We start from the raw sequence: 14,702 nt of genomic DNA, 5'->3' as shown, positions 1-14,702 counted from the left end.
AAAAGGCTCTGCCTCCATAGCTGGAACAGGGTGTAGGAAGAGCCACCGGCAATGGGGTGACTCTAATAGGGAATGATGAAACTACCCTGGGACCTAATTTTTGGGCTTGCTCTAAGGCCAAACATGATTACATCTTGAAACATAAGTGGCTTAGAGAGGGGCAAAACCAAGGGTCCTCGAAGGCGACAGTCGAGGGAAGTAACACCACCAAAGACACCAGTACACGCAGCCATGCTGAGTTAAGCAATCCTTTTATCTTCTCAGAACATAATTATGTCTAAAATAAAGGCTCGTTCTGCAATCTGTAAATGTCAAATTGTACCTCCAAGCACACACACGCAGTCTGCATGGGGAGGGGGGAAAAGTACCTCGTACATGAGACTTATAATACAATACAAAGAACAAATTTATTCACTCAACATGGACTGAAACCAGCAAGATTTCTTTACAGTTTCAGCCGTGCAACATTTCACTGCAACCAGCATATTTAAAAAATCTGCTGAAAGCGAGGACACGTCATTGTTTCTTTCTATTATATGTTTGTTTCAAACTCCTGAAGTAGCAAATCCTTTAAATAATCCACCCCGAAAAATAATTCACGTAAGACAAACTTTCAGCAGAATACAATACATGCAGCCGTCAACTGAAAAAAAGAGCAAACTTCGGCTCCCATCACCAGCTAGCACTGGAGCTCAGGGGCACGGCAACAAGCTGCAGGTTGTGCTTTCACGGCTGCTTTTGGCTTTTCACCTCGGATAAAGGGCCTGATGCATACATCCGGCAGTGAAAGCCTTTTATCAAGCAGTAAAAGAAGTATTACTCTATAACTTGAGTTCTCCAGAATAGTTACCAATTTTCTTTGCTTTCAAGTCTTTTTGTTGCAGGTAACAAAAAAAGCATGAAGTTTGTGTTTTAGTTTGTTTTGGTTGTGGGTGGTTTTTTTGTTTGTTTGTTTTGTTTTGTTTTTTAATTTTCATTAGTCTGCTCTGGAATTTCAGATTTTTTTTTTTTTTCCTTCTTAAGCACATGTTCCTTTAGAAATTATAACACAGTATTTTTTAGAAAGTCTGATTTTAGTTCCACAAACCAGAGACTTCAATTCCTTTAATGCTACTTTCACTGGACATAGTTGATACGCATAGTGTTACTTAAATTTTTACAGGCATACAATAGGTCTGTAACCATAAATTTGTACATTTGTTTTGCATTTTGGGTAACTATTTTAACATGCACAATAGTAACACTAATTCAAAAGGAATATATTCTTCTGCCATTATGTATATATCAAATTAACAGCGAGACAGCAGACCCTATCATGTCAGCAATATCTTCTGGTATCATTTTCCATATGCAGAGCTACTGCTACTAAGTATGTCTCTAGATCTTCAAAGATCATCAGTGAACTGAAAATAGATGCTTAAGCCACGTCTAGGTTTTAATGATGATCATGAGGCAGATATGTTTCCAGAAAGTAGCAAAGCATTTGAATTCCTTATTATACAAGTCACCTGCTACCACCCCAAGTGGTACCAGCACTGCAGTCTCCTAACTCCACATGCTCTAGGTAGGAAAGGAAGAAAATTCTTCCCTGCGTTTTGAAATCATTGTGAGCACCTCCCATTTCTCCTTTCTCAGCACCTAATGACAGTAATCCATGCAACCAGACTGATCTGTTATTACTGTGAAGATGGGAGAAATGCAATTGTTCCAGCTTTTTTTTTTTTAATTCAAACCACCAAAGACACCACACCTAAACAGAGTCCCCATCAGCTTCTCTCACTACCACAAAACCATGTTCTTCAGTTTCATAACCGGTGAAGGATCACCACTGTTGCCACACTGCCTCACAAAAAAACATGCTTACTTTGAGTAATGCAACTAAAAAGCAGGCTGTAGTGCAGCAGAGAAAGTGCTTTTGCTAAATAAATTCAACCATGGAATATGCTATTTTAACACATAGGCTCTAGGAAACTGAGCAAGAATTTGTGTTGTATATAAAAACTTCAACTGCTTCCTCTCCATAAAGATGAGCTTAAATGCCTGTATATGGACTGCTTAAAAGTGCCAATACAGATGACTTACCCTCATCCAGTCTTCCAAGAGACATGACAGACGGACAGTACCATCACGCCCACACTTACTGACAAGCTAGAAAGCTTCAAAGCAGCATAAAGTGACACAGAAAAAATACTCTTATTTGTGTTGAATTTAGCAGTAAAATCCCCTTGTAGGAATTCAACTAGAGACGTTAGGCTAAATGAAAGACTTCCCATCGTTCCCTCTTAGAAGTCTTACATATGATAAATAATATGGCAAGTAGCTCCATAACTGTAGAAAGTTCTTAAGGTTGGTTGGTTACTTTTTTTTAATCAAATTTACTAAATGCCTGCTCTTGAGTAGAAAGACTAGCATTTCTTATAGGTCTGTGACAAGGAAGTCCAACAACATCAGGAACTCAAAGTTCTGAAGAGATTAAAATAACTTCTGTTTGTCTTACAAGGCAGTTCTGTTTTTATTAACATGAGCTCTATAAGGCTTAAGAGGCTGTGCTATACAACCATGTACTTATAAACTTGTACTATGTTTATTCTTATTTCCACCATTCTTTCATTCTGTAATAAATTTTACACCCACACAGTGTCCAGAAAAATACTAAAATTGAAAAAACTAATTAAGAACTAACAGAAATATTTTCAAACTAGTGCTTGGTCATATTACCCATTTAATGTGTTTTCTGTGATCCTGCAGCTAATACAGCTAAGGCAGTTCACTGATAAACACAAGTTCATCAAGCAAAGAGTACAGAAGACTCAATTTATAGCTACGACTGTGCCAGAAATACTGTGTATGCTTCTCATGATTACACTTTTAAAAACTAGTGCTGAAGAACTGGAAAAAGTTCAGTTAAAAACCACAACAATTAGAGTCACATAAGTAACTTTCACCAGTGAAAGGCTTAAGTAGTAAACAGTATTAGTTATCTGATATTATCCGTATTAGTTATAATGAAATTATCAAATTTCAGTACTCAAGACAAGATTAAGAAGTGATTTGATGAATGTCAAAATACCACCTTGTACAATTAAATTTACCAGACGTACCACATCAGAACTACCGAGGTGGGCCACTAAGATATTCTTAAAAAGAAAAAAAAATCCTCAAAACCAAAACAAAAAATAAAGACCACTAACCCACGCACTAGCAGTTAGGGTATGATGACTTATTTGGAGAATGAGATTTCATGAACATTTTATGCAGAAATATGATGCTAAGAGTTTAAATTTGAGTTGAAATATTTGTATCTAAAAAGGAAGTACACCAAACCTCTTAATCAACAGTGTTTTCCAATGTTAAAGAAAACACTGCATTAAAAGATGACTTATTCCACATTTTTGCTTGTTACTAAACAGGGACTGTCTAAAGAAAAAAGAGCTAACTTCCCCAGCAATTTCCAGAAAGGCACAATGAAGGCGGCACTAAGTAGCTCTCAAACGGGAAAACGTGAAGTTATAAATGTGAAGAAGCCCTTTGCGTATAAACAAAACAAACAAACAAATAAATAAAAATAAGCAGGGGAGAAAGGGAGAGATGTAAAACTGTTGATTCCTGGAAGCAACAGTTTATATAGCACTCGGGAACTGGTGCACAGATCTACAGGTTGACCCAAGTATCCACTGTGGAGGCTGACGAACACAGGAAATACTCCTGGACACTCACAACACTGCTGAAATAACGTACCAGGGATACTGAGGCAAGTAAGGACTGGTTTCTGTACTTTACATCTCATCTGGCAATTCTTACTTTCCACGTGAAAATCTGGCAGACTGAGTGAATTAAACCTAAAAAGTTACTGAAGTGTTTTGCTGACTTACTACTTAATGTTTAATAAAGAAGTCATGCAAAGTCTCTCGTGCAACTCAAACAGCTCTGTGAAACGTTTGAGATTACTGTTATTTGCCATCATTGCCAACACTCATCTCCAGTGTTTCTATTGTTCCTATGCATTTTGCAAACACATTTCCTCTATTCTTGGTGTCCAAATCTCTCTTTTAACACCTTTTAATAAACCTTTCTTCTGCAAGGCATCTGTTCAAAAAGACACACCAGCAACCACGTGGAAATGTCTTCAAGGTTTCTCATGTGGTTGTTCACAAAGGGAGCAAGACCAGACACTTTTAAGAAATCCCTAATATGCAGTGCTAGTTGTGAAGCAAAAGCAGTAACGTTCAGAAAATCATGGATTCCCATGAAAATGGCACCCTGCTGCTGGATCACACGCATCAGTCGCCCGTGGCATGCTGCTGCCTGGGGAGTTGCGCTGTTGCCAGGAAAATAACTTGCAAAGGGATGGAAAAAATGCAGAAGTTTTATTTTGCTTACACAAACAACTGACTTCTTAATTATTTTTGCTTCCTTCAGATAAGGTTTCTGTTTGACACGACAGAGATGAGCCAGCAAGTGTAGAGATCATCTTTGCTGCAGAAGGGGAAACCTGTGGAGCCATGCTCAAGAGGCAGCTCTGCGAATGGTGCTGGCACTCCGTCCAAATGGGTATGGGAATTCCTTCCCACCCCCAGCGCGTGGGAGGAATTATATTACAGAAAATTACACTTTGGAAGATGCATGCTGGAGGTCTCTTACTTAGTACAACTTAATCAAAACGTATAAAAAAATGCCCTCCCCACAAAAGAAATACTGTAGAAGGAAACTGTATTAAACTTAATTATAATGAATGAAGATGAAATTTTAATCATAGGCCTGGAAGCTGGCTTTTGCCTTAAGAATAGTAATAATTACCAGATTTCATTCAATATGAGCAAACAGAAGACAGTAATTTGAAATGGCTAAATTGCCGTTAACTTTTTACTCTCAGTATCACCCAGTCAAGACAAAAAGGGGAATGAGAAGACCAACCATTTAGAATACTTAATAGGTGGCCTATATGCTACATTTCCATAATTAAAACTGAGCCGTTGTAGCTACGTATCCATTAGAGTTCACTCAAGAAAGCGATTTAAGAACACAGAAGTAACATATAACAAACAGAAAAATGATAAAAACAGACAGCCATCAGCAGAAAAACTACAAGCCTTGAAATGTATCCAAGTCACTTAATGAAAGCTACAAGTTTTGGAAAAATCCCCTGATGACAGAACTAAAAGAAGATACTATGTGAACGGAGTAAGCCCTTAGAAGGGGAAAGAAAAAGTAAATGGTGCAGAAAAGGCTATTGTTTTGTAAAAAGATGTAGGATGATCCAAAAGTATCACTTCAGAAATTACTGGAGGTCATCTGAGATTTGAAGTGAGCTGGTTTGAAGTCTGCAAGTAACTGATCTAGTATCTAATGAACATATGCTAAACAAGTATTAATCAGTATTTTAATATGCACCCAATACATTTAAAAGAGTTGGCTCTGAACACATTTTATTTGCTGATGTTCTTTTCCAAAAATGCTGAAATACAATGGAAATTCCAGAAGCCTTAAGACACTGCTGCAAACAGGCTGATGTTTCAAACCATCAAGCTGCATGTTCTAAGTACTCACATGCCCATTAAACTTCTACCAACCTCAAGCCAAACAACGCTACACCTCATGGGGTTCTATTAATAAAGTATTCAAGGGCTGAGATTCAATTAATGACAATCAACAGAGTTCTGGGAAAATTAGTTTTCAGCATCAAACAGGCATGACTTCATTCTCTGATGAGATTAAAAGTTTTCCTGATAAAGGCAATTTCATAAACATAGTAAACTTTCGTGGTGTATTTGGCTTTTACGTACGAGACACCACTGTATTAACTGGTGCCATAAACTTTCATTAGAAGACAGACTACATGGATTAAGAACTATTTAGATGATACATCTTCAACAGCCAACTATGGGGACTATTTATTAAACAGTAATAGCTCTTATGGGGTCTGCCACAATTTGTACTATGGCTGGCACTTTTCATATTTATTGAATATCTGGGAAGGAAGTATAAATCAAGCACTGGTAATTGCTGTGGATAAGCAGAAGAGTGGCAGATAGCTACGGGCAATCACACAGACAACATACTACATCATTTGTGCAATAACAATGCTTTCAGATTAAATATGCTCAAACACAAGGAAATGTAATTGATTAAGAAAGAGGCAGGGAAAAGTGCAACCGTTTGCTGGAGAGCCGCAAGTATAAAAGGTGGGTCCAGGAACCCACCTCAGAGGGTCCCTCTCCTTAAAGCCTGGTAGCCTTGTCACTGGAAGCAGCTAAGAGGCTGCTGTTTCTCTCCTGAGATTTCACAAGACTTATGAGTAATTATTGAGTGATTTTTTTTTTTTTTTTTTAAAGTTCAGTACCTGATATTTTGGTAATAGCTTTAAGATCAAAGTTGGAAACAGATTTGGTTTAAGGACTAATACTAATGACTGCCATTCCCATCTGTGATGGGTTAGCGGGTATTTTAATGTGAATTTTCTTGTGATCTTAGGAGAGGCATGTTTGCTGAGACATTAGACATATTTCTATGGAGAGAACTTAAGAACTTGTTTCACTGGGCTCAGCAAAACTTTCAAAAGCTGTTTCACTAGATCAAGCATCAGCCTTGCAATTTGCAAGCCTTTGTTTAAAAAAATAAGTGCATTCTTAATGGTCACCCAGAACAAAGGATCCTCTGAGGAAGGACACATGCTCTCCTTGTTCTGAATGGGAAATTACTGTACAGCAAGACAAGCAAGGCTTAAAGACTATAGTTGAGTTGAGGACTCCAATTCAGGAAAGGTAAAAAGAAAATTGTACAGCACAGACAAAAGTTTCATTATGCTAAGCAGTGCACAGCCCTTAAACTATAAAAAAAGAATACTCTAAGCACCAACTTTTTTTCAGGGGTGTTGAGAATATCCTGAACCAATCTATGGGTTAGGTATGGCTTAGGCAGTTTCTTATTGTCACAGGATGTATAAGCACAAAAGAGCACGAGAGGTGCTTTGCACTCTGTATGCTTAGCAAGTACACGTGGTCACTGCAAAAGCAAAAGCTAGCCTCCGCCACATGGTATTTTCTGCCTCGGCTGAACAAACAATGCCCAGAAAAAGCTATTCAAAAAGGTACAGGGGAATCAGTAGATTGCAGTAACGGTCCTTCAGAACTCAAAAACCCGTGCACGTGCATGCAAAGGGCTGAGGTGTGGAAGATGCGACACTAGCGAAGGGTCAGCCATGAAACCGCCGAGGTTTGTTCTCACAGAGTTTCATCAGTAGCCACCATAGTGAAGTGAAGCACAGCACCCTACAGCACACAGCTTTGTTAAGATCAAAGAGGTAAACATGCATATATGCTAGGACACATCTCTATTCCTTCACGTAAATGCATTTCTGTTGGATATGAAGAAAAATGTGTTTATTTACATTAGGTAAATACTGTCCATATTTTACACAAACACTTGAGATATTATCACAACAGAAATGCAATGCTTTCACAAAGGAGCTTTTAGACAATATATATTTTAACCAACATAAATCCATAAAAAAGGAGCTTAAAGTCACAACTGGGATTTTGATTTTAACTAATTGATGTTAGAGCTTATTCTTCATACAAATCTTTGAAAAGGCATAAGCACAGTTGCTGGCAGTGTAATGAGTATATTGCAAGAGCAGCTGCAGAAAGGCCTACGGTTTTAAATATCACCGTGGTAAATTTTGTGACAACCTTGTTTGCCTGCTGCCTGTCCTGTAGCCCTCAATTTCCATGTATTTTATGGCGGCTCAGCAATGGAGGACACAGCAACAAAGAAGTGACTGAGAAACCTAACCTGTTAAGACATAACACTGGCACAGGACACCTGCAATAAACCTACATAAGCTATTGCCATATTATTTTTAAGTGTACCTTTTTGCTTTCTAAGAAGTCCAATCCTAAATTCTAATTTTTCTGTTGAAAAGTCAGTATTTGCTACCGCAAACTGCAACAGAGTAAGTTTCCCCTATGTAAGACTTCACAAAATACAGGCAAAAAAACAAAACACAAGCAAAAAATAACCTCAAAACACCTCCAGGTGCGTATCTGTTTCTGTTTTTTTCATCACATCCTAAAATGCCACTAGTAGGGGTTTTTTTTTGGCCTCTATGTAAAATGATCGCTTATTACTATGTTTAAGCTTTTCTAGGCATATGCAAAGCCATTTTTCAGTAATTTAATCAGTCATTTTTAATGACTCAAAATCATTCAAAAATATAGGAAAAAAAATCGTTTCACCTGACTGCCAAATACATTTCTTCAAACACTCAAAGTTTTTCAAAGGTATATTATTTTATATGAATGTTACGCTGTTGTGAAGAATTTATGTGCAAGTATAAAACAGAGTACGTATTAAGGACTTGGAAGCAAAAGGAACATCTCAGACCACAGAAACTTAACCTCTGACATTGCATACAGATACTTCGTATAATCCCAGTGATTTAGCTTTGCTATGATAGCTATGCTGAACAATCCAGTTTATATCTTTCTGAGTGAGAGGACCTGGCATGAGAGGAGAGGATTCAGCAGTTGGTATCTCAATGAAAACACAGTTCTTCAGCCACTAAAAATACACCACCTCTGCCAAACTGCAACCAAAATAAAATCTTATTCTCCTGAATGCGAGAGGAGAAAACCTGTTACAGATTTTTCCACATGATTTCCCCACATACCCCCATCTCCCTCCTTCCCTCAATCATCCACCATGCCACCTTAAACTACGGATTAAGAAACTCCAAACAAGGACGTTAAAAAAAAATATTCACATGCACAATATATTCCCCTTCTGAAATCCAACAAGTTTATTAAATTTCTTCCAAAATACAAAATGACTTACCTAATGTGTCTTTTAGATTTTTAACCAGAGAACCTTTCTTCAAGCTGTTCTTTCGCTCCACGTAATTTGATGGCACATATCCCGTTTTGTTGGCCGCGTTTCTTACCCTCCACCATGTCTTGGAATCATCTAATAGCCAAAGACGCTCATTTTTCTTGATGTCAAGTTCTTGGTCCTGCTGTGCAGTGTAATCCCACTTTGCAATAACAATAACTTCTTCTGTCATCTTTCATGGAGTCCTTCTGCAACAAAATATTAGAACATGCTCATCAGTAAATTATATCATGTAATTCTTACTCAATTTTTTCTTTAAGTTCTTCTAAAATAAGCAAGAAAACGGTAGGGAAAAATGAGAAAGCCATACAGAGAAAAACCTCATAGACTGCAACCCCTCTTTTAAAAATAAGTCATCACACTGAGCTTTCTTGCTTTTTCTGCCACTAAAATATGACACGTAAATTCTAGTCATAATGTATTACATTTGTTTCCTCTGAATGTATATAAAATATTATTCAGATATACATTAACAAAAGCTAGTTTATAAAACCCATTTAGTTTTTGCATATAGCATTATAAAACTATCCCACACCTGGCATTCAAAGTTCTAATTTGAGGAAAAAAAAAATAGCAGCATTCCAAAAATATTTTTTCCTTCCGCCCTAGTTCCTTAACCTCATACTAACATATTATTTATAAGTTTTTCTGCATTTAAACAAAGTTATCCATCTTTTTTTTTTTTTTGGGTAGGAAATTAAAAATCCTTCAAGAAGTAATGTAACTCAGCAGGGAAATCTGCCATCAAGAAGAGGATACCGTCTTTAGTAAGCCTTTGTTCACAATGTTTTGTACAAGGCAGCACAAGACTGCATTTTAGGAGAAGCCTTTGCTCCTGGGAAGATCCCAGCTCACCACAGTCCTGTGCCAGGCATGAGTCAGCGGGGTGAAGAGTACCCACTGCGCTTCCCTTGATTGCATTTCATTACTTCCCTATCTGAAACTTAGCCAGATTTCTGTTAAGACTGAAGGAGTTGTCCTTTTTTACTTACCTGTAACAAGAACAATCTTTTCCAAAGCTATTTGTCAGCTTCATCAAGGCAGCTGCGTGCCTCCACATTTTCCTACGCATCCCAGTAATTACTGAGAACAACGTGAGGGAGCACAATAGCGTGCAAGGAAGATTGAAGTCCCATGCCAGCACCAGTGACATTCAAACATATCATAATGCCAACCAAACCATGTTGATTTTATCCTCTAAATTCTTTGTAGAAATTTCTGAGAAGTTAGCTAAATTTTTCTAATCACTGCTGGGTTTTTTGGGGTGCTGGGGGAGGAGAAGCAGAGGAAGACGGGAGAGAATGGGAGGTGAGAATATATTTGAAAAATCAATGTAGCAGTTTTGTGGTTTTTTTTTTTTTAAGTAAAAGTTGTAGATTTCCTTTAATGTTCAAATTAGTAGAAACGGGTCCAAGAGTACTTCAAACTTAATGTCCAAGGATCTTTTTAACATGATTTGATTTTGTTGCCTAGTTCTTAGCAGCTCACAACCCTATGAACTCTGATACCTAATATTTTATGTGACAGAAGGGTAATTAGAAAAAGCCCCAACCCTCACTCAGAAATTCTGTTCAGCATGTGAGTTACATCACCTATATTCAGAAAGGGTTCCTTCTGCAGTCTGTAAACACATGCACACCCACTTTATCCCTTCAGCTACAGTACAAGCTGTGAAAACTACATGCTAGACAGCCCAGCAATCTACTTTTTCGAAGAAAAAGTGTTTTCCTTATTTAAAGTTAACCTATAATCATAGTCCAATAATGGACTCTATTATAATTTAATAGCCTTCTCTTATTGTCATTTTGTTTCCAGGAGAGCATCTTGCAGGGTCGAGCTATGATTGCTGAACTATTTGACAGCAAAGCTCTGGAAAGCACCAGCACCGTCACCCCTGAAAATCTGAAGCCAAAATCAACAGTTCTCATTTCCCAATTAGAAAACACTAAGAAACACACAACAATTAAAACAATTAAAACATTATTCAAATGTGAGTTTGCGTAACTGAGATCCCCAAGATGAATTCAAAAAGAAGTTACGATGTTTTGAACAACTGAGAAGAAACACAACCCTCACAGTTCAAACAGGCTGTGACTTATGCAGGTGGAACTGATGATTTTACAAGAAATAACTCACTATACCGTTCAACAACTTTTTCATTCCCTAAAATAATAATCCCGTCTGACAATGGCATAGGACAGCCTGGGATTTGGACCGCAGTCTCCAATAAACTGCCCTGGTTTTTGACTCACATAAAATGGACAGATAGCCTACAGGTCGATAAGCTGATGTAGCCACAGGGGGACTGCAGTCAAGCATGTTCAGGAGGCTGGTGTTGTCAATATAATTCTCTCTCCAATTTAGATCAGTTTATTTGATCTCTGCAATTGTAAAATGGTCAATTCTTACTATTCCTGGGGGCATGGAGAACATGAAGAAATAGGACACTATCAACGCAGCTGGCTGGTGTTGCCACCACACAGGCTCTACTTCTAAAAAAGGTTATTTTCACAACACAGGCAAGTTAAAATTATCTATCAATATTACAGTATATTAACATTTACATTAGGAATAATATTTGACTAGTGACTGATGAAAAACTATTAAACCCTTCCTATTCCTCTGAAGAAAGAAAAAAAAAGGATTTGCCCCTGTTGTAAGAGTCACCAAGTGTTTCCCCAATGTGTTGGGCAAGGACGGAAGCACAGGAAGAGACCACACATCCGGGCTGACGACATCAACTATACAGTCCTCTGAAATTCACTCAGGACAGGGAGCCCCAGGTTACCGGATTTCTACAACTGTAGTTATTGCTGACGCGTAATGCTGCCACTCTGCCCGAGAAACAATGTCATTTCACAAGCAGAGCCCTTGCATGATGTAATGTGGGCAGAGGGTAGGGAAGCCAAACTTCTCAAGTGGCACAGTCACGCAAGAACCCAAGTCAATGAAGTACTCCAGGTTTTGCTGAATGCTTAATGGCACAAGCATTCCTACCCCAGTGGGGACAGGATTTATGATGAGTCAAAATACATCATATAATTGCAGCTAAATATTTATCTCTTCAAAGCTGTATGCATGTGTGTGGAGGAGCTTGTTGTGCTGGGAGGGTTGCTTTTTGAGTTGGGGGGGGGAGGCAGGGGGTGTGTTTGGTTGGGTTTGGGTTTTGGGGTTTTTTTTGGTTGGGGGGGGGGGGGGTTGTTCGTTTTAAATGTGGGGAACTAGTATTAAAGTACTAAAAATTACTTTATTCTGGATACATCACTAGACTGTGATAGCAAAACTGCTATCATGGACTTCCAGAGGGCAGACTTTGGCCTGTTCAGGTCACTGACTGAGAGAGTCCCTTGGGAGACAGTCCTGAAGGGCAAAGGGGTCCAGGAAGGTTGGACAGTCTTCAAGAAGGAAACCTTAAAGGCGCAGGAGCAGGCGATCCCCATGTGCCGTAAGAAGAGCTGGCGGGGAAGGCGACCGGCCTGGCTGAACAGGGAGATTTTGCTGGGACTCAGGGAAAAGAGGAGAGTTTATCACCTCTGGAAGAAGCGGCAGGCAACTCACGAAGAGTACAAGGATCTCGTCAGGTCAAGCAGGGACAGAATTAGAAAGGCAAAAGCCCAGCTAGAGCTCAGTCTGGCCACAGTCGCAAAGGATAATAAAAAATGTTTTTACAAATATATTAACAACAAAAAGAGAGGCAAGGAGAATCTCCATCCCCTACTGGATATGGCGGGGAACATTGTCTCCAAGGACAAGGACACGGCTGAAGTACTTAATGCCTTCTTTGCCTCAGTCTTTAATAGCCAGTCCAGGTATCCACAGGGTATTCAGCCCCCTGAGCTGGAAGACGGGGATGGAGAGCACAATATACTCCTCATAATCCAGCAGGAAGCAGTCAAGGACCTGCTAAACTACCTGGACACCCACAAGTCCATGGGGCCTGATGAGATCCACCCGAGAGTACTGAGAGAGCTGGCGGAGGAGCTTGCCAAGCCACTCTCCATCATTTATCAGCAGTCCTGGTTAACAGGGGAGGTCCCAGAAGACTGGAGGCTTGCCAGTGTGACTGGCATCTACAAGAACGGCCGGAAGGAGGATCCTGGGAACTACAGGCCTGTCAGCCTGACCTCTGTACCAGGGAAGATTATGGAGCGGTTTGTCTTGAGAGTGCTCACAGGGCATGTGCAGGACAACCAAGGGATCAGGCCCAGCCAGCATGGGTTCATGAAAGGCAGGTCCTGCTTGACCAACTTGATCTCCTTCTATGACCAGGTGACCTGCCTAGTGGATGAGGGAAAGACTGTGGACATTGTCTACGTGGACTTTAGTAAAGCCTTTGACAGCGTCTCCCACAGCATTCTCCTGGAGAAACTGGCGGCTCGTGGCTTAGACAGGTTTACTCTTCGCTGGGTGAGGAACTGGCTGGATGGCCGAGCCCAGAGAGTTGTGGTGAACGGCGTTAAATCCGGCTGGCGGCCGGTCACAAGCAGTGTTCCCCAGGGCTTGGTTCTGGGGACGGTCTTGTTCAATATCTTTATTGATGATCTGGATGAGGGGATTGAGTGCTCCCTCAGTAAGTTTGCAGATGACACCAAGTTGGGTGGGAGTGTTGATCTGCTGGAGGGAAGGAGGGCTCTGCAGAGGGATCTGGACAGGCTGGATCGATGGGCAGAGGTCAACTGTATGAGGTTTAATAAGGCCAAGTGCAGGGTCCTGCACTTGGGTCACAACAACCCCATGCAACACTACAAGCTTGGGGAGGAATGGCTGGAGAGCTGCCCAGCGGAAAGGGACCTGGGGGTGCTGGTAGACAGCCAGCTGAACATGAGCTGGCAGTGTGCCCAGGCGGCCAAGAAGGCCAACAGCATCCTGGCCTGTATCAGAAATAGTGTGGCCAGCAGGAGTAGGGAAGTGATTGTGCCCCTGTACGCGGCACTGGTGAGGCCACACCTTGAATCCTGTGTTCAGTTTTGGGCCCCTCACTACAAGAAGGATGTTGAGGTGCTGGAGCGTGTCCAGAGAAGGGCAACGAAGATGGTGAGGGGTCTGGAGCACAAGTCTTATGAGGAGCAGCTGAGGGAACTGGGGTTGTTTAGTCTGGAGAAGAGGAGGCTGAGAGGAGACCTTATCGCTCTCTACAACTACCTGAAAGGGGGTTGTGGCGACGAGGGTGTTGGTCTCTTCTCCCAAGTAACTAGTTATAGGACAAGAGGAAATGGCCTCAAGTTGCGCCGGGGGAAGTTTAGATTGGATATTAGGAAAAATTTCTTCACTGAGAGGGTGGTCAGGCATTGGAACAGGCTGCCCAGGGAGGTGGTGGAGTCGCCATCTCTGGAAGTGTTCAAAAAACGTGTGGATGTGGCGCTTCAGGACATGGTTTAGGGGACATGGTGGCGCTGGATTAATGGTTGGACTTGATGGTCTTGAAGGTCCTTTCCAACTTAGTGATTCTGTGAACTAGTATTAAAGTACTAAAAATTACTTTATTCTGGATACATCACTAGACTGGCTCCACCAAGGACAAAAAGGTTCTTTCTGTGACATTTGCAGAGCTAAGATCACCTTGTGTGTGAATAAGGACACACCTGTTCCCCAGAAGGGGGCTGCAGAATTAATAGCTTTAAAACATTTTTGCAAAACAGCTGTGTGCCAAACAAAAGATTAGAAGCAAACGACATAACTAGATTTGGGGGAAAATGTAAGGAAAAAACAATAACACAACCTTACAAAGCATTTGGGTGCCCCATAAAAACTTGCCATGCACTCAAAACATGAAGTGTCTTTAGTATACTGCTTATAGACTGCACAACAAAAACTAC

General features: G+C 40.3%; 1 protein-coding gene across 1 annotated transcript in view; it reads right to left on the bottom strand.

The window, feature by feature from the left end:
- NCK2 (NCK adaptor protein 2) overlaps positions 1-9,058 on the bottom strand; it is a gene marked incomplete at its 5' end in the record, with an annotated part of 28,885 nt that extends 19,827 nt beyond the window's left edge. The window contains one exon of the mRNA XM_081997617.1: positions 8,833-9,058. Coding sequence (XP_081853743.1) covers positions 8,833-9,058 — 226 coding nt within the window. The remainder of the gene's footprint in view (positions 1-8,832) is intronic.
- Positions 9,059-14,702: the final 5,644 nt, after the last annotated feature.

Source organism: Phaethon aethereus, assembly GCF_964289735.1.
Source record: "Phaethon aethereus genome assembly, chromosome: 1".
NCBI classification, from domain to species: Eukaryota; Metazoa; Chordata; class Aves; order Phaethontiformes; family Phaethontidae; genus Phaethon; species Phaethon aethereus.
Note: the sequence above shows the minus strand (reverse complement) of the source record. Positions and strands in the feature narration are given on the sequence as shown.